The sequence below is a fragment of the Crinia signifera genome, chromosome 2 (genome assembly GCF_055691185.1).
Source record: "Crinia signifera chromosome 2, ASM5569118v1, whole genome shotgun sequence".
Taxonomy (NCBI): Eukaryota; Metazoa; Chordata; class Amphibia; order Anura; family Myobatrachidae; genus Crinia; species Crinia signifera.
The window spans coordinates 353,634,145-353,653,837 of record NC_139218.1 but is presented as its reverse complement, the minus strand read 5'-3'; the positions used below and the strand labels follow the sequence as shown (position 1 = coordinate 353,653,837).

At 42.6% G+C, this 19,693-nt stretch overlaps 1 protein-coding gene across 8 annotated transcripts in view; it reads left to right on the top strand.

Annotated features, from left to right (window-relative positions):
• The window catches only part of NBEA (neurobeachin), a 564,577-nt gene that overhangs the window by 506,441 nt on the left and 38,443 nt on the right, over nucleotides 1-19,693 (top strand). For all 8 annotated transcript variants that reach the window (XM_083169798.1, XM_083169794.1, XM_083169792.1 and 5 more), the window contains 2 exons: nucleotides 4,380-4,532; nucleotides 15,545-15,712. In XM_083169798.1, coding sequence (XP_083025924.1) covers nucleotides 4,380-4,532; nucleotides 15,545-15,712 — 321 coding nt within the window. The remainder of the gene's footprint in view (nucleotides 1-4,379; nucleotides 4,533-15,544; nucleotides 15,713-19,693) is intronic.

Here is a 19,693-nt window from a genome sequence, read left to right as displayed (position 1 = left end):
AGGTCTCCTCACAGAATCAAGTGTAGTAATTAGCTCCACCTGTAAATATTTAAAAATGTGTCAGTGAGTACTGAGTGCACCTGTTGGGTGACCTGAAAAACGTGAACTGTGGGGGGTTCCTGAGGACTGAGTTTAAGAACCACTGGTGTAAATGATTGCCGCTTTTAAAAAAACCTGGAGATTTCTTACCAAATCTCTCACTTTCTAATTCTCTCTTCCTATTAAATCCCCCCCCCCCCCCCCCCCTCTATTTTTCTTCCCCAGTGTAGCATTTACATATTCATCTACTGGCTCTGTGCTGATTAGAACATTTGTACTGACCACAGAATAATGGTACTGTATAAGGCAGTGATGGCTAACCTTGACACTCCAACTGTTGTTGAACTTCACATCCCAGCATGCCCTGCATCCATTTTACCATGGCCAAATAGGCAAACTGTAGCGGGGCATGCTAGGATGTGTAGTTCAACAACATCTGGAGTGCCAAGGTCAGCCATCACTGGTATAAGGCATGAGAAAGACAAATGCAGGTCAGAAAAATAATAATAATAATAATTTGTGAGGGAAAAAAAAAATGAAAACCTGGAGATTTGATTCTCATCTTTATTGGTAATGAAAAGAACATGGCTGCAGAATAATTGCTAGTTGTATGACCTTTCAGGAAGCAAATCACCCGGAAATGACCTTAGCTGGCCAGTTGTGACTTCTTTTCCTATCGCTTCCCCCCTTCCTAAGCTCCCCTGTAGCATGTGAAAGCTAAAGAATCTGCAGTTCAGCGTTAATCTGGCCCAAAGCCTCTCAGAATTGTTATATTACTTTCTGGATATAATTTGTTGTTGTTTGAAAGGGTAGTTGTGACAAGATGTCATTAAGGTGACATAGTGTAAATTAATACAGTTAATGGAGATGACCGGGTCTGACTTACTGACCCACAGAAAGACTCATTCCAGCTTAATAGATGCCAAGGGATCAACTTTTGAAGAAAAGAAATATGGCAACCATAAAAACCATTGGTGATATACGGTTTGGAGAGTGAAAAATGCCTCCTTAGGATCTCGTTTCCCCGGCTAACAGTACAAACAGTAGGCTTTTGTAGCAAAATGTATTAAAATGAAATGTCAGCTTTGATTCAGGAGGTATACAGTTTTGATAGCGTTAATAGTCGTCTTTTATCACTCCGAGACTTTCTTGAAAGTCGCTTTAATTTTTCAACAGCTTGGGCCTGTCACAGGGCTGTAAATTAGAAATGTGTTTGGGGATGTGGCTCCTCCGTAGCCTGGTGCGCCATTAGCTATATTATAGGGCTTTAATAAAGCTGTAAAATAAAATCTGGATCACATTTACAGATGTGACGCGTCAATTATCATATGTTTTATAGCTAAGTCTGCACCTCTGCACGTCCTGCCATATTTTTCATGCAGGGTTTTTGCAACGCGGGTATCGTTTACCCTCCCTTACATAGTATGCACACACAGGGATGCAGTGATTTCTAACCTTGGCCGAGCTATGGATGGCTGTGCACATATTTCATGGCGCACACTTAATGGAAAATACATTTTTGATGTAGGATAAAATATCTGCAGACGTTAGTGAAGATAATGAAAGCCACAGATATGAAATGTACATAACTCTGTATATCATTGCAGTTCCTATTCACATGTATTATTAACCTGGGTAGGATTCAGGGCAAGCAGGAGACAAGGGGGTGTATTCAATGCGGTCTGCAAAGGGGTTAAACGGCGGGGATCACTGAAAACAAATGGCCGCTCACCGTATTCAACATTCTGGGGGAATCCTCGCTGTCCGAGAACGGCACGGATTCCCCCAAACAGCGAGGCCCAAAAATGGGGACATATTGCAAAGCTTGGAGAGATATGAAGAGCCAACCAATTAGCATTTGTCCTTTTTCAAGGACACCCTGTAAAATGGCAGAAGCTGATTGGCTAGTAGTTTATTCTTTCTAAGCTGGGATACATTTTCAGTAAAGTGATCATAAAGTCAGGTACATGCCACAGCAAGGTGAATCCGGACAATATCACGGCGATCACGGGACCCTGCACATTTGCTCATGCAGGGGGGTGATGAAGCGGTGGGGGAAGCCATGCTGGCACAGCTAGTGATGTCTTCTGATTGCCAACCAGACAATATCACTATCAACGTACAGTACAGTACTTGCCGAATTGTGTTTCCATTATGACTGTGGGGGTGAGTGGCAGCTACGCGTGCTGTAGTACCTACCTGCTGCTGACGGGATTGCTTCAGTAATGGAGGTTATAAGGTGGATACTATAGAACACTGAGGTGACAGACGGAATGTGGGGAGTACCCATAGTGACGGACATTTACCTAGATGCGAGTTACTATGTTACTATGGCCAACCAATCAGATACTATCTGTTATCTTTTATAAGGTGCTAAATAAATGAGAAGTAGATCCTGATTGGTTGCCCATAGCATCATCCCATCATAGTAAATTTCCCCCAGTGTATTTTCAGCTAACAATGCTTTCGTTGCTATAGGTCAGGGGTGGCCAACCCGCGGCTCTCCCCCTGTTAAAGTGCAGCTCCTGCATTAACCCCTTGAGTGGTGGGTTTTGCTGGGGCAGGACAAACCTACCAGGGCAGGTTTGTCCTGCCCCAGCAAAACATACAACAGGACATTGGAAGCCCCCCCCCCCCCCCCCCCACACACACACAAACTCATGTCCGCTCCGGGGTTTGTACACCGGAGCTTCGCTGCCCCCACTGCCTTATCCGCCTGTCACATTCAGCAGTGACGTTGGTGGCAGGCTGGGGTATGTTCACGGTGGCTCGGGAGGACTTTCATCTTCCATTCTGTGCCCTTTATCTTCTATCTTTTATTACCCACCATATGGAGAAAGTAACTCAGGCAATCATAATGTTGGTAAACCTTACAACTAGACTGTTTAGTGTTTTGACTGCTGAGCACAAGTGTGACTCTCCCCTGATGGTATCTTACTCACATGGAGGTCAGCACTCACCCCATTTGCATTGCTACATTGCATTCATTGAAAGGTTACCGTGCCTTCAGCAAACCTAAAAATAGTGATCAATAGATGACCGTGGAATGCGTGGTACTGATAGCACTGTGCCTTCCCTGCAGAGAGCAGCGGAGGCCTGTGGGGTAATTCAGGAAAGGGCTGTACCTCATAGTAATAATCTATTGATGATTATTTTTAGTTCTGCTCCAGCTGAATCACCTCCCGCGGAGCCCAGGGCAACGTGCCACAGAGAGGGATATCAAACCGCATGTGAATATGCATTAATTCTATGCACGCCTACTGGAAATGATTCCAGTTTTACTTAGGAATATAGTAGAAGGGGGAGGGTGGTGTTTCAGAATATTCATCCTGTGAAATGACTCAGAATCGACATCACTCCAAATCGTATAACTTGCAGTAGTGCTGTATTAGAGTGTCTGATTAAAAAATAATTGTAGGGTGAGACGGCTCTGGTATCACCCACCCTGGAGGGACTGCCACCTTCCTTAGGTTTGTTGTCCCTGGCTAGGCTGAGGTGATGGGAGTGGACACTGGTCTTCCTTTCCCCACTGGACGTTCCTGCAGCGCTGGTCCTTCTACTCTTCCAATGTCACTTACAGCATGTGACAATGTAGTGTGGCAGGGTCTGCTAAATGTACATTTGACATGTAGTAAAGACTCATGAAGTACAAACATCCCTTAGTCCTTAAGGGCCCCAGTGCACTGCGCCTGCTGCACCAATGGTAGTTCTACCTCTACACTTATTCATGCAGCAGACACATCTACATTTACATTCACCATGGATCCTTCTAAACAGCAAGAGGAAGCTATTAGGGATACCGCTAAAGCACTGTGTCTAATCATTGTTCAGTCAACAAAATGGCTGCCCGCCCAATGTGAGAAGACAACGTTTTGTCTGCAGAAGAAGCAGACATAACAGATTATTGGAGTCTTTATAAATGATGTAGCAATGTAATTTTTTTTCCAGCTTTGCTTTATTTATTTTTTTCCTTTAATGAAGTTTCACGTAGTTATAATAATTAATACAATGTGTCCCAAAAGGTGTATTCTCATTATACTAACACAATGGATTCTATTTATTTATATATTAACATAGAACTGGGTGAAAGGGCTAATTGCATTTTCTGTATGAATTAAAAATCTGTAATTTATTCATAATCATTTATGCATGATCTTATTTTATTTCATAATTTAATATTGTGCTAATCATAAATGTGTTTAGTGATTTCTCAGACCCAAGTTTTTTCCTCTCTGCTGCTTATATAGATGGATTAGCATTTTATTACTTTTTGTAGCTTTTGTTTAAGAAAACTTTTTCTCAAACATAATATGACGGCTTTTATTTCATTTAATCTGTAGGAGCTAATCCCAGAGTTCTACTATCTACCAGAGATGTTTGTCAACACCAATGCATATAATTTCGGTGTGAGGGACGACGGTAATACGGTCAACGAAGTAGACCTCCCGCCATGGGCAAAAAACCCTGAAGATTTTGTTCGGATCAACAGAATGGTGAGAACTAACCCTATAAATGTATTTTAAAACGGTTTGTCTCCTGAGGCAATATATATATGTGTGTTGCATACTTGCCGACTTTTCAATTGTCCTCTCCGGGAGAAGCCCGGAGAGGAGACCCGATAATAATATTTCAGGGAGGTGGGGAGAGGCTGATGTCACAAACCCCGCCCCATGGCAGTAAAATAAAGCAATTTGCGGGTCTGCGTATTGGGGGAGGGGCTGAAATGACGCGATTCACGTCAATTTATCCCCGTCCCTTGCCGCGGACCCCGCGAAAACCGGGTATTTTACCAATTTTAGTACAGCATGGAAGGGGGGTGCGTGGGCAATGCGGGAGGATTGCCCGCCTTCCCGGGGGGGGGTGGGGGTGGGAGGGGGACCCGATTTTTGGGAGCCTCCCGCCTATTCCGGGAGGGTAGGCAAGCCTGGTGTGTTGATAACTACTCCTCACCTCTTTGAGGTGAAGTAACGCCAGTGACCAAACTAGCTGGATATGGAAAGAGGCAGCTGTGAAGACCGAAATTGTAGTAAGGAGCAGATAGGGACTAAGCCGTCATTTTGATGGGCTTTTAACTAGTGAATTATTATGTATCAAGATGATAACGGCATGGTTGGTGGAATGCAGCATAATGCAATATACAGTAGGTATAATAATTAATCACATGATTTTGATCCTGTCTTTATAACCCACATTAAGGGGACACGTACATTGATGGCCAGTGTCTAAGATCATTTAGAACTGCAGTAGGTGTACTAAAACTGTACATACCATTGTAAAAACAAATGACCCGTCTAAGATCTTACCACTGGGATGATGTAATTGTAGGTAAATGAACGCAGAGCTATAATTCCATAACAGTCACTTTTAGGAACTGTGTTCATTGTGGTTTTTTTTTTTAGGCATTAAGTTTATCTTTTTGACATTTTTTGCCCAAATAAAAAGGGTGTACAAAAGGGAAAAAAGGGAAAGGGGTTACACAAATAGAGAACAGCACATGATAAAATAACCATTATCTCACAATTCACCATAAACCAGTCACTGTCAATAAGATGGTCTGAATCTACACACAACAACGGAATTGGTGAACAATGAAAAGGCACATATTCAATGAGAACCAAGTATAGTTAAGTTGGGAGGGCTGGTTTAGATGGGCGTGTAACCCATCTTATTGTTATAGAGACCAGACAAGCCATTTTATGACTATCGAGTTTGGGGACGGGGAATGAACGGCATCGGAGGTCTCGTATATGAAAGGGTTGTGGATTTTGTTACGTATAGACCTATGGGAGGGATTGTGTTACATTTCCACAATTTGGCAATAATTGCCCTAGTGGCAATAAGGACATGACCTACAATGTAGCTATTGGCAACCGAGAAATGTGTTTGTATTAACCCCTTGAGTGGTGGGTTTTGCTGGGGCAGGACAAACCTACAAGGGCAGGTTTGTCCTGCCCCAGAAAAACCCACCACAGAGCGTAGCCTCCCTTCCACCTGTCCGGGCACGCCCCTCACCTCCGCTCCAGTGTTTGTATGCTGGAGCTCCCCTGCCGCTGCCTCACAACAGTGACCACAGGCGGCAGGCTCGGGATGTTCGGGGCGGCTCGAGAGGACTCAGGCACCTGAACTCCTCAGAGCTCCCGAGTCCGCCCAAGCCGCCCCAAACATCCTGAGCCTGCCGCCTGCTCCCTGCAAATAATGGCGGCAGGGGAGCTCTGACGTACAATCGCCGGAGCAGAGAGCTGAGGGGGAGAGATGGGAGGGGAGAGGAGGTGGGGGGTGCCCGGACAGGTGATGCGCCAGTGGTGCACAGCTGCAGGCACCACTGGCGCGCACCTTGATATTAGTGGTATGCCCGGAAATTTTCCGGGACAGCCCGTTGCGGCAGTGCAGCTGAGCCTGGAAAATTTCCGGCCATACCACTCAAGTGGTTAAAGCCAGTCGGAGAAGGGTATAGTGTTGTGTTTTGACCATCCTATTTAATTGACAGGAGGGCAAACCTTGGTGTAGTGTCTATAGAAGGGAATCAATCACCCATGTTTATCGGTGGTCCTACTCCACCAGGTAACCGACCCTCTAATAGAGTAGCAATGTATAGCTGCAGTGCATAGTCTGGAACCTGAGCCCCTAGAAGAAGTGGTGAACCCTCAGATAGTGGGACCCACCGGAGATCTAGATTGATGTAGGCATTATCATTGTGTAACAACTTTTAATTAAGCTTTTCTGAAAGATTTATAATGCAATTACACCAAATATCATATAAAATGTTAGAAAAGAATGTCAGTGTGGGTAGATGGTGATACTGTATGTTAATAAATATATTATTTAAAAGTCTAGTTTGGCACCAATTAATGCTGAATCTAGAACACCATTCAGTGTGATAAGATGATGTACTATGCAGTGAGTTGAGAAGACTCTGCTACTGTAGGGTAACCTGCACTTGCTATCAGTCTGTGCTGTGTGATGGCTTGTGGGAGACTACTGGGTAGATGCTTGAAATATTCAATTTATACATCAGGGAATGCTGTACCAGCCTCATTTACCCATAGAATCCAGCCTGATTACTGCTGACTTTCTCATGAAACATTAATAAAGCATTGTGCTCAATGCTAACATGGTTATTCAGTGACCTCAGTGATATCACAGAGGACAGGAGCAGTAAGTAGTCCCTGATAACATTACCTTAATGCTAGCTTCATCAATCATAATCTAGCAGTGGTAAGAAAGCTTTCACAGATGTGCATCTGCAGCCTTACTCAGCCTCTCACTCCCCGCAGACCTCAAGTCATGCTGATGGCCAAAAATAGAACCAAAACACAAAGGCAAACTCATCTAGTTTATTAAAAATATGCATGGCCAAAACTAAAGGCATAGGTACGTTGTTCTAGGCTGCTGTCTTATGGATGTAAAAGGTGCTCTGTGACACTCATCTTGTGCGATTACGTTATTGGAGGATGAAAGTCCTGGAATCTGCCGGAGCTAAGTGTATAGCAAAGTGAATAAATATAACCGTGCTTCTCAAACCCAGTCTTCAGGGAACCCTAAAAGTGCCTTTTTTCCAGATCATATATCTCAGGCATTGGGAACCTTTGGCCTACCAGCCGTTGTTGAATTACATATCCCAGCATGCCCTGCTACAGTTTTGCTATTTGGACATGCTAAAACTGTTGCAGGGCATGCTGGGATGTGTAGTGGGAGGGCTGTGGCCATTGGCTGTGTTGTAGAGCCAACGTGATTATATATGTAAACAATGCCATTCACAGATATATCGCTTGTACACACTGGTTGATGGTGCATCCATATACTGGCCAGTGTGTATGCGCATTAACACTCCTCTACAAAACTTGCTAAGCCTTGAAGAGAGATAAAGTACCAACCAATCATCTCCTTTTATTTTTCAAACACAGCCTGTAATATGGCAGTTATGAGCTGGCTGGCTGGTACTGTATCTCTGTTAACGTTTTATCACTCCAAGGCTTGGTACATCTGCCACTAAATGTTAAAAAAAAAAAAGGAAAAAAAAGAATTATCTGCCCAAATATGGCTCCCCGGGTAGCTGCACCCACCGAGCTGAGTCTAGATTGTACATGTCTCCTGTTTCAGTCTTATCATGTGTGAGCAGATCCACACCTTTATAAGCTATACCAATATACTGTATACAGAGGCCTGAACGGCAAGAGGAGGACATCCGTGGGGGCTTCACACTTATTAACTGATTGATGGGACCTGGCACTGGGTTTTTTTGTTGCACTTGTCTGGAGACCGGCCCAGACTGTTTTTTCTTCAAGTTTTGTATTGATGGGTAGTGCTGCACTCTACTATGTGTGCAGTAATGATGAGTAGGGACTTGCTTATTGTGTGATCATTCAGTTTACTTAATGAGACATGCACATAAATACAATTACATATATACATACATATTATATATCTCAATCCACACGTGATATACAATGCAACTCACAAGTTGTAATATGACACAGTGATGATAATGATTGTTTCGGGTAACAGTTGGGGTGATGGGATGGATTAATGCTTCGCTGGGAGTGTGTTAATCGCTCCCATCCTCCCCCAGCAATTATCACACTCCGCACCCCAGCGAAATGTTACCCAAAACAATCATTATCGTCACTGTGTCATATTACAACTTGTGATTTGTATTGTATTATATCACATGTGGATTGATATATATATATATCTGTAATGTATATGTATATATGTAATTGTATTTATGTGCATGTCTCATTAAGTCAAAAAAATGATCACACATTAGGCAAGTCCCTACTCATCATTACTGCACACATAGGCCCTTGGGAGTCAACCAGAGCTTGCCCTGCGAATGGTGGTACGCCCACCCCCTTCGGATGCTGACTTCGTTTCCACGGATAAACATCCATTTTTGCATAAACATCCATTCTCATGCCAGTGGGAACCTCCCCGTCTTCCGAATGATGGTGAAGGCGCACGCATCGTACAAATGCGTGTAAAATTCCAGGGAATTGTGCGGGCAGCTGACATCCGGTTATGTCGGCTGTCCGCCCCCCACACATGCGCCACTAATGCATTAGCATGTGTACGCCCAATGTTTTCATGGGAACGCCCATGAAACGCTGTGCGTTCACATATGCTAATGGCCCAGGCTGGCACCCCACGCCCCTCTCCACCCCCTGCTCAAAAGGCAGGGAGTGTGCACTCGACAAACAGTTTTCGTGCCAAGTTCAATACAAAACTTCACACGTATTAAACCTGCTGAAACCATCTACAAAGTTTTCCCTTGTTAATTAGAGTAATGTGTTATCAATAAAAATACTGGTGTTTTTACAACATCTCAGCAAATAGTTGGTTCAATAAAGCCATGTTATGTGAATGTGGGCTGCACTTAGCATTTGGGTTGCCCTACAATACTGTGTATACTGTATGTAGTTGTTGGATGAGGCTGTGCACAAAGGTTATATTCCCACCAGTATTAGGTCAGTCATGTATAATTAATGCTAGGCTGTAATAGAATGGCAGGTTTATACAAGCCCAGCTTCTGGCTCAAAGACCAAGTAGAATTACATCCACTGGGATATCTGCTTTTAAAGTAGATCGTATTTCAGCATTTGCGCCCGAATACCATCTACAGTGGTGTTTGCAAGTTTGTGAACCTTTCTATATTTCTGCTTATATTTGGCCTAAAACTACCTCAGAGTTTTACACAAGATCGAAAAGTAGATTAAGAGAAACAAATCAAACAATGAGACAAAAAAATTGTTAATTTTTTTATTGACGAAAATGATCCAATATCACATATCTGTGAGTGGTAAAAGTATGTGCACCTTTAGTCTTAGCAGATATTTTGAAGGTGAATATAGAGAGTCAGGTATTTTCAATCTACAGTATAGGATGACAATCAGGTGCGAGTGGACAATCTGTCTTTAAAAGAACAGGGATCTTTTGAAGTATGATGTTCACCACTCATGTTTATGGAAGTGTATCTTTCCAAGAACAAAGTGCATTTCTCAGGACCTAAGAAGAGTTGTTGATGCTCATCAGGCTGGAAAAGGTACAAGACTATCTCTAAAGAGTTTGGACTCCACCAATCAACAGTCCGATTGTGTAGAAATGGAGGAAATTACCCAAGGACTGCTCGACCAACAAAGATCATGCTAATGGTGAGGCGTCTAATAGTTTGCAAGATCACAAAGGAACCCAAAGTATCCTCTAAGCCAGTGGTTCCCAACCCTGGTCCTCAAGTACCTCCAGCTGTGCACGTTTTCCTAGTCTCCACACAGAATCACAGGTGAAATAATTAGCTCCACTTGTGGATCTATTAAAATGTTTTGCATAATCTGGCACCTTCCGGCTGACCTGGAAAAGTGCACTGTTTGGGGTACTTGAGGATCAGGGTTGGGAACCACTGCTCTAAGCAATTGAAGACCTTTCTCACATTAGCTAATGTTAATGTTCATGAGTCCGCCATCAGGAGGACACTGAACAACAATGGTGTGCATGGCAGGATTTCAAGGATGAAAGCCATTGTTCCCCAAAAAGAACATTACTGCCTGTGTGCAGTTACAGAACACCTTTACAAGCAAGAAGGCTATTGAAACAGTGTTTTGTGGGCAGACCAAAATAGAGCTTTGATTTAAATGAGGAGCATTATGCTTGGAGAAAGGAGAACACTGCATTCCAGCGTAAAAAACTCATATCATCTGTGAAACAAGGTGGTGGTGGTGGTTGTATAATGGTTTAGGCCTGTTTTGCTGCATCTGGCCCAGGATGACTTGCCTTCATTGATGGGACAATGAATTCTGAATTACACCAGAATATTCTAAAGAAAAATATCAGGATATGAGCTGCATTTCAAGAGAACGTGGGTCATGCAGCAAGACAACGACCCAAAGAAAGTAATTCGACCAAAGAATGGTTAAAGAAGAATACATTTGTGACCTTAATACAAGCAAAATGTTGTGGAAGGACCTGAAGCGAGCAGATCATGGGAAGAAACCTGCCAATAGTTGAAGCGGTTTTCAATAATTACTGAAAATATTTGGATACAGTTATTGCCGCACAAAGGGGTCATGACCCTCCAGATACTGAAAGCAAAGGGTCACATTTTTGCCACTTAGATATTGGATGATTTTCCTCAATACAAAAAATTAGCACCTCTCATTTTATTTGTCTCGTGTGATTTGCTTCTATTTATCTAATTTTAGGACTTTTGTAGTTTTATGCCAAAATTAAACAGAAAAATCGGAAGAGTTCACAAACATTCAAGCAGCATTGTAGTAATACATGAAAAGATCTGCACTACTACTTATGCAGGATGGGCTCATTGATCCCATGGCACATCATAAAAACAGCCATTGAGCTGCTTTCCACAGCTCTTCCTACTTCTGTCTGTTTTAAGTGACTTTCTATTTCTTTTTGCGGAGTCAAAATATAACTCTTGCAGAGTCAAAACTGTTCTAGTGTATATTTGTGACGTTCTATTATTTCCCTGTAATCTAATTTGGGGGGGCGTAGCCTAATTTCGTTTTGACGCAATGGGGCATGACCCAGAGGCTCCGTGAGCCTCTAGCCGGGATGCAGTCCAAATCCCGACAGGGTCAAAATCCCGAATGGGTCATAATACCGACAAGGACAAAATTCCGACATTTAAAATACCGACAAGGACAAAATCCCTACATTTAAAATCCCAACATGGTCAAAATACCGACATATAGAATGTGCAGGTGAAACTGTCAACATGATCTTGGTTCGACAGGCCGCGAGGTCGACATGGGTTTTTTCACAGTTTTTTGACCCGATATGTGCCGACAGGCGGTATTTCGTGCCCTACTTTCCACTAGGGCGTGACGGGAGAAAAAATTAGTGTGCCGACATTCTGGTCAAAAAACTGTGAAAAAACCCATGTCGACCTTGCAACCGGTCGACCCAAAGTCATGTTGACAGTTTCACCTGCACATTCTATATGTCAGTATTTTGACCATGTCGGGATTTTAAATGTCGGGATTTTAAATGTCGGGATTTTAAATGTCGGGATTTTAAATGTCGAGATTTTAAATGTCGGGATTTTAAATGTCGGGATTTTGTCCTTGTCGGTATTATGACCCATTCGGGATTTTGACCCTGTCGGGATTTCATACCGAATCCCTCTAGCCATGCCCCCAGCCCCCTGGGTGCGGGAATAGACGCTGTGCGCATGTGCACAGCGTTTATTCACCGCTGCTCAGCAGCCAACAGGGTGGACTCCCAACAGGCCCCCCCCCCTCGCCATGGGACACTGCAGGCTGTGGGAGGGACGCGGGAATGTCCCCGGAAACCGGGACATTCCCATGGTTTTCGGGACTGTTGGGAGGTATGATCGTATCTTCCAAATGTAAATCAGGACACATCTGCTGACTTTTGGAGAGTTGTTGACGTGACCCTGCCACAAGGGGACTGTATCACAATTAGTTTGTACGTATGTTACAGCCAGATTAGGCAGGCTTGGTGGAAAGGCCATTGAAAGAATGTCAGAGGTATACCTGTCCACTGATGGTCACTTACACTTTAATTAGGTCTTCAAAACATAGTATTATGTTTAACCTTTCCTGTAATGCTACTCAGGATTGTTACAAGGGTCCAAATGACAACACTCTTGAAACAATAAGGAATGTGTCCAGAAAAGGTCACCTTGTAGCTTGTAACAGTGTAAGTGGGGAAAAAAGGCTTTTAATGCCAGAAGTAATGATACACAAGGAACTGCACATTGCTACAAATAAAGCACAGGTTAAACAAATTCACAAATAACATCATCGGTAACTGGAGCACACGGGGGGATGATGATGATTATTGTTATTAAGCAGTGAAACCAGTTGAGGTTGCCCGTAACAGCCAATCAGCTTGAGGTTGCATTTATAAAGTTACTGTATGCGCAGATTATCCATATGCAGATGTTCCCAGACTATGTGCCTCAGGACTTTTAGGGTTGGTAATCCAGGACCAATTCAGTTTATTTATGGTCAATGTAAAAGACAAAACCAGTGCTGATGGCGGCCAGTCATAAAATATGTGACAAACAGAAGCTACATATATGACATATAAACAGAAATTTTTTGATTTAGGGGTGCCATGAAAATATTCCGGTACTGTTGGGTGCCGGGCCATGTGCATTTTGCATAGCATGTCACTTCAGTTCCACCATCATCCAGTAATTACAGTGGGATATACTGTACCATCTGATTGGTCTCTCCAAGATTTGTTTATCTCCCTGCCTATTGCTTCCGACTTGCTCGTGTGTGACCACCCAACGTTATAGTACTGTCCCTATTGAATAGAGCGCTATCCTCCCTCAGACAGCCATGCTTTCCAAAAAGCCATTGACCAAGATCAGCACACTACCTCAGAAACACTCTGTGCTGCTTTCAGCATTTCTATGATCACATGCAAATGGAAGTTCAGGGGAGGTGAAATGAGTACTACTGGTGACTCGACCTCAGTGAAATGTGCCTACCAAGGAGACACCTGTATGTAATGCTTTGGAATTATTATTTTTTTCCTTTATTTTGTTTTTCTCCTGAATCCATTCTGAATTCAATGTATTTTTAGAAACTGCGATAGCCCTGCTTCCCTACAATAGCACACAAAGAAAACCCTACAGAATTACTTGGTATAGCGTACCGTATCTGTCTTTCTCCAGCAAGGCCTGGCAGGCTTTGTAATGCCTGTACAGTATACCTGAAAAGAGGCACAAGGTGTTAAAGAAATCCGAAGAGAAAAAAATAGATTTTCAAATAGCTGAGACAGGGGAAAAAAAAAACATTATGAAACACAACACCCTCAAGCCACTTAGACCTTTTGCTCCCTAATGTGCATAATTAGATAACAGCAGCGCTTTCTCTAGCTTACATGAATCTTTAAAACTGAGCGACGTAAAGACTAAAAAAATCTCTGAATACATTACAGAAGCATCTTCCTGCTGACATCAACACCAATTGTTCTGCAGATATAGACTATAACAATATATGTACGTATCAGATTCACATTTTACTTTGTGACATTCTGGAGTTTGTGTGTCACAGTTTACCACTGATGAACAAAAACATATTTTCTCTTCTCAAATTGGGGAAACAAACTCCTCCTAAAGATTGTCTTTATTAACCAATAAGAATAATTGACTTCATACAGTAAGTACCGTATTCACGTTCTTAGCTACCGTACTCCTAATTTATGTATTAGAGTCCATATGTGTACAGTTAAAGGGTTCAAATAGTTTTCAAATTAAATCCACCTATCAGGGAAGTATTCCCAAGAAAAGGTTATTGAAGAGCACCAATCAAGGAAAGAATATAAGATGATTTCAACTGCTTTATAAAAGTGTGGCAAAAGGAAAACAAAGATTAAAACTTGCATTCACTTGCGATGGTTTGCAATTCCATGGCTTAAAAATTTTTTTGATACCCCTGGCGCTCTCCAATCTCCCCTCTAGGTTTTTCTCACATCCGCAGGCAGCGGCCGCCGGCTCGGTCACTGCAGGGACAGACAGCAGCAATCATCATGATGATGATTGCTGCTGTCTGTCCCTGCAGTGACCGAGCCGGTGGCCGCTGCCCGCGGATGTGAGAAAAACCTAGAGGGGAGAAAGGTTAAACGCACACTGCATTTTGGAGGATATATACCTCGTCTCGCATTCTGATTGGCTGTGTGGAAAAACACAGAGGGACTTCCTCCTTTACAGTATTGTGGACTTTTATCCTGTGAATTAATATTTATAGTGTAAGTGTTATATGATTGGAGAGCGCCAGGGGTATCGATTCCTTTTTCTTTACTGCCATTTGTACCGAAGGTTGGTGAACCTTCACTATCGTATACCCAGGCAGCCTTCCATCCATCAGCGCAGATTAAGTACATACATCCCAAATTGTCTTAAAAAATTTTTTTAGCAAATTTTACAAGGTTTCCTTTAGGGGTTTAAGTGATGAATGTACTTAAAATTGATTAATAATCATTTCTTACAGTGCACATTATTACACAATGATTTAAATCCAACTGTAAATTTAGTTTTTCTAAATAAGACAATGAAAGCGGACTTCTGAATGCGATTGGTTCTTTGAACAATGTTTTGCTTTAACCTGCCAATTAGTTCTAAGCTTCTAGCAGCCTGGTGTAGGTATACTAATAGATTATTGATTTGGTTGCTTTGAGTTACCACACCTTTTGTTCTATAGTATTTTATTAAATAGGCACAAACATGAGCAAATTCTACAACAGGTTACTCAGATTAATATATATATACAGTATATGTGTCTGTGTATATATATATATATATATATATATATGTATATATATATATATATGTGTATATGTGTGTGTGTGTGTGTGTGTGTGTGTGTGTATGTGTATATATATATATATATATATATGTGTGTGTGTGTGTATATATATATATATATATATATATATATATATACAGTATAGATAGATATGTGTGCCTATGTACCATGCAATTGTTGAGTCTTTAACTGTCCTTTCATGTGTATTACAGGCACTAGAAAGTGAATTTGTATCGTGCCAGTTACATCAGTGGATAGACCTGATATTTGGCTACAAGCAGCGAGGCCCGGAAGCCGTGCGGGCACTGAACGTCTTTCATTACCTGACATACGAAGGCTCTGTGAATTTGGACAGTGTCACAGATCCTGTGTTACGGGAGGTATGTATTATAACGTATTACTTGCACAATGTAGTAGTGATTCTATGTCATATCTCCTGCATAGCCACAGACCACACATGGTCACTAGTGGAACTACAGCTGCCCTCTCCCCCACATGAGCAGCTCACATAGGTTACTCATCACCTTACGCTCCAGTTCTTGTTTTTTATTTCAGAAACCCAGAAATTCATGGATTGTTATTGTATAGTGCTGTTTACATTTTTAGTGTTGTGTGTTTAGAATCACAGAAACGTGTCAAATGTATTTTCTTTGGTACGTGTGTTAGTTTGTAATCAAGTGCAGTGTGTGAGTACTGAATACACAAGTGAGCATTGCTTAGCAGGAAGTGGGCACAGTTGGCATAATGTAGGAAATATTCAGAGGTGTGACACCATCTGGGGGGGGGGGGGGGGGGGGGGGCTAATCATTATGAGGGAGACATACATCTCTAAGCCCAAAATAAGTTCTATCTGCATTCTCACAAGGCAGACTGGAGGTATCCTGTCAGTGGATACACATTGCAGCCACCCCATCCCCAGCATTTACTAGGGAAATACAGCTGCCATAATGTTCCAATTTTACGGTGACAAATGCACAGTGATATAGCCATAGTTGGTGTAAGGGTGGCACATGTGCCAGTTGCTGCTTTGTGGTTATTATGCTGTAAAATGCGTGGTGTGTCATATGTCACGTATGCTGCCACAGCCCCTCAACTATATATATATATTATATATATATATATGTATATATATATGTATATATGAAAAAAAAGGGTGAGATGTGCGCCTCTAGTGTAGTATTTTTGAACCAAATTTGTCTCCCTTCACCACATGAAGACAGACCAACACCCCAATCTTAAAGGTGTACCGTATGGGGTGGTGTTCCACCACTGCTTTATGCGCGTCTTATACAGAAAACTCCCAGCGGCTGACCGGCAACATGTGGGGAATTTCCAAATCAGGGGCCTTATTTTGGTTCACTCTTTCTGACAAAATCCTTCTTAGATGGACAAAACCATGTGCACTGCAGGGGGGCAGATGTAAAATGTGCAGAGATAATTAGATTTGGGTGAGTTATTTTGTTTCTGTGAAGGGAAAATACTGGCTGCTTTATTTTTACACTGCAATATAGATCTTACTTTGAAGTAAAACCCCACCCAAATCTAATTATATCTGCACAAGTTACATCTGCCCCACCTGCAGTGCACATGGTTTTGCCCATCTAAGAAGGATTTTGTGAGAAAGAGTGAACTAAAATAAGGCCCCAAGTCTCCCTCCTTGATCCAAGGAGCTCTTTGAGGTGGTCTTGAAAAAGGTCCCACAGAGGACCGAAACGTCGACTCTATGCTGTTGTGAATAAACATATATGGATATGCAACAAGTCTGCATCAATATCTCACAGTAATATATTTTATGGTACCTCAGAAAGTCTGGCGCTCTAACAATCATATGCTGGAAATCTTCTAAAGACAGCTTTCCATCATTGTCTACGTCCGCTTCATCTATCACCTTCTCACACACCAGACACACTTCCTCTGGTGTCAACTCATTCCGGAACCAGAGATATCAGCCTTCCAGCAGCTGGTTACTGCTCCAGCTCCACACACCTGTAACTCGTGACGAGGAGTGGATCAAGGAGGGAGACTTGATTTGGAAATTCCCCACATGTTGCCGGTCAGCCGCTGGGAGTTTTCTGTATAAGACGCGCATAAAGCAGTGGTGGAACACAACCCCATACCATACACCTTTAAGATTGGGGTGTTGGTCTGTCTTCATGTGATGAAGGGAGACAAATTTGGTTCAAAAATACTACACTAGAGGCGCACATCTCACCCTTTTTTTCATATTCTCCATACATAGGGTTCACGAGAACAGGAACCCATAGGAGAGGTGCTGCCACCCTAAAGGAAAGAGGGGAGTGTATTTAAAGATTTCACACAGGACGGTGTAAACCTGTAAGAATCAAGAGTGGGGATCTACCAGCGCTAGTACCACTTTTTTCTATCTATATATATATATATATATATATATATATATATATATATATATATATACTACTTCTCCCCTCTATGAGGTGAAGTACTGCCAGTGACCACTAGAGGCCACTTGACAGACCAAATTGAAAGTGAAAGCAATTTTTGCAGGGACACTGAGTTGCAAAGACAGAGACTGGGGGTGGGCTGGAGAGTCACATCTCATGGTGAAAGTACATTGCAGAAGCCATCATTTTGATGGGCCTTTAACTAGTGTATCACATAATTGTCATTTCCCAACCAACTATTCTGCTGATACGTGTCCTTTCAACTTCTCTGCATGTTTATCACCTAATGTACCACAGGGGTGGCAATCTGTGGCATGCCAGTGAGTGTGGTACTGCACATATCCGCATGGCCAACCGCAGATTAGCATGCCGCAGCAACAAAACCTTGCAGGGCATGCTTGGTCCATCCACAGCATCTGCAGTGCCACCGGTTGCCTACCTCCAGTGTACCCTGTGGAAATCATCCCAGCACATCAGCCCATGGGGTGCGGGTGGTGGCAGAAATCTGTGTAATGCGGAGATAGCACAGTCCCATGGATATTGATGCAGCCCATAAAACAGCTGTCTCCAGTATGACTTTAATCTTCTTTGAGAAGTTATTTTATAAAATATGAGACTATTCATGAGAAGAAAGACAATTCTAAAATACATGTATAAAATATATTTTCAATTTCTCTGGAACATGACCCTGTTCTCCGTCTCATCTGCCGAGCTGATATTACATATGGCTTTGTTTTGAAACATTCTCTTCTCTTCTGACACCGTCACCTTCCAGTGTCAGCACATTTTACAAATTCTCGTTATCTGTGAAACACAGACGTATGCAGCATCTTCCAGAGGAATACGTCGCATTGTATGGGAAAAGGAATTCATGTTTATTGATATTGTTGGGTGATAAAACAGAAGTGCTTCTATCCTGAAGGTTTGCATTGGCCAAGCCATCACTGAGTCCCAAAACATTATACACTTCTGAGCTACGCTTGGGGGACTCATCAGCAATAAACCTGATAACGCTATGTTCTAGGGTCCCGGTCTGAGAAATAGCCTGCCATTCATTTTAGACATAAGGATGCCCTGTAATTAAAAAAAAAAAAAAAATAGAAAATACTGTATTATAGGTTTACAAACAAGATATAGGAGCATGTGTGGAGAGAGAAAAAGTAGAAGGGGAAAGGGAGACTAGAGAGGGTGAGAATGAGAACTAGACTGGGGAGAATGGGGGGTGGGAGGAAAAAGAGAGGGGAAAGAGACAGCAGGTAGTGAGTGAGGACAGGATCAGGGAATGGCGGGAGAGAGAGAGAGGGTTAAGGTAGAGGTGGGGGGAAGTCAGCACAGCTAGCCGCATGGACTGACTGCTCCGACATAGTAGTCTTACATAGTTTACATTATGTTTTTTTAATTTATTTCTGATAATACACAAGTTCTCCTTTCGGAGACACTGCGCTTATGACATCAGTATTCATCCTATATATAATATAAGGCTAACGCTGTTCCTCGCCTCTATGGGGTGAATTCAAATCTTTCCTGTGCCAGCAGCTACTTGCTGGCGCCCGACAGAGCAATTCAAGCGTTTACTCCATTCAGGTGCGCACAGCCGCCGGCGCTGACATTACTGTTATATTCTTCCGTCATTCCGACGAGGAGGTAACTAGTGGTTTATAAAGATAATCACATTGTTGTGAACCTGAACCTGATTGAACCTGTGATACAGTTACAGCAATGAGTAGGTTACATTTCTTGTTACCAGACTTATATGGGTCATCCTAAATCTGGGAACGGCTGTATGGGGGCCTAATGAGGTGGGAAGTCAGAGAGCGCAACAGCTGCTAGATGAGCTTTGCTGAGCTGTGGAAGACACTTTGCCATCTTCCAGTCCCTGAGATATCTGCCATCTGCTATATGCAAAATACGCTGTCATTTATACATTGCCAGGCTGCAGGC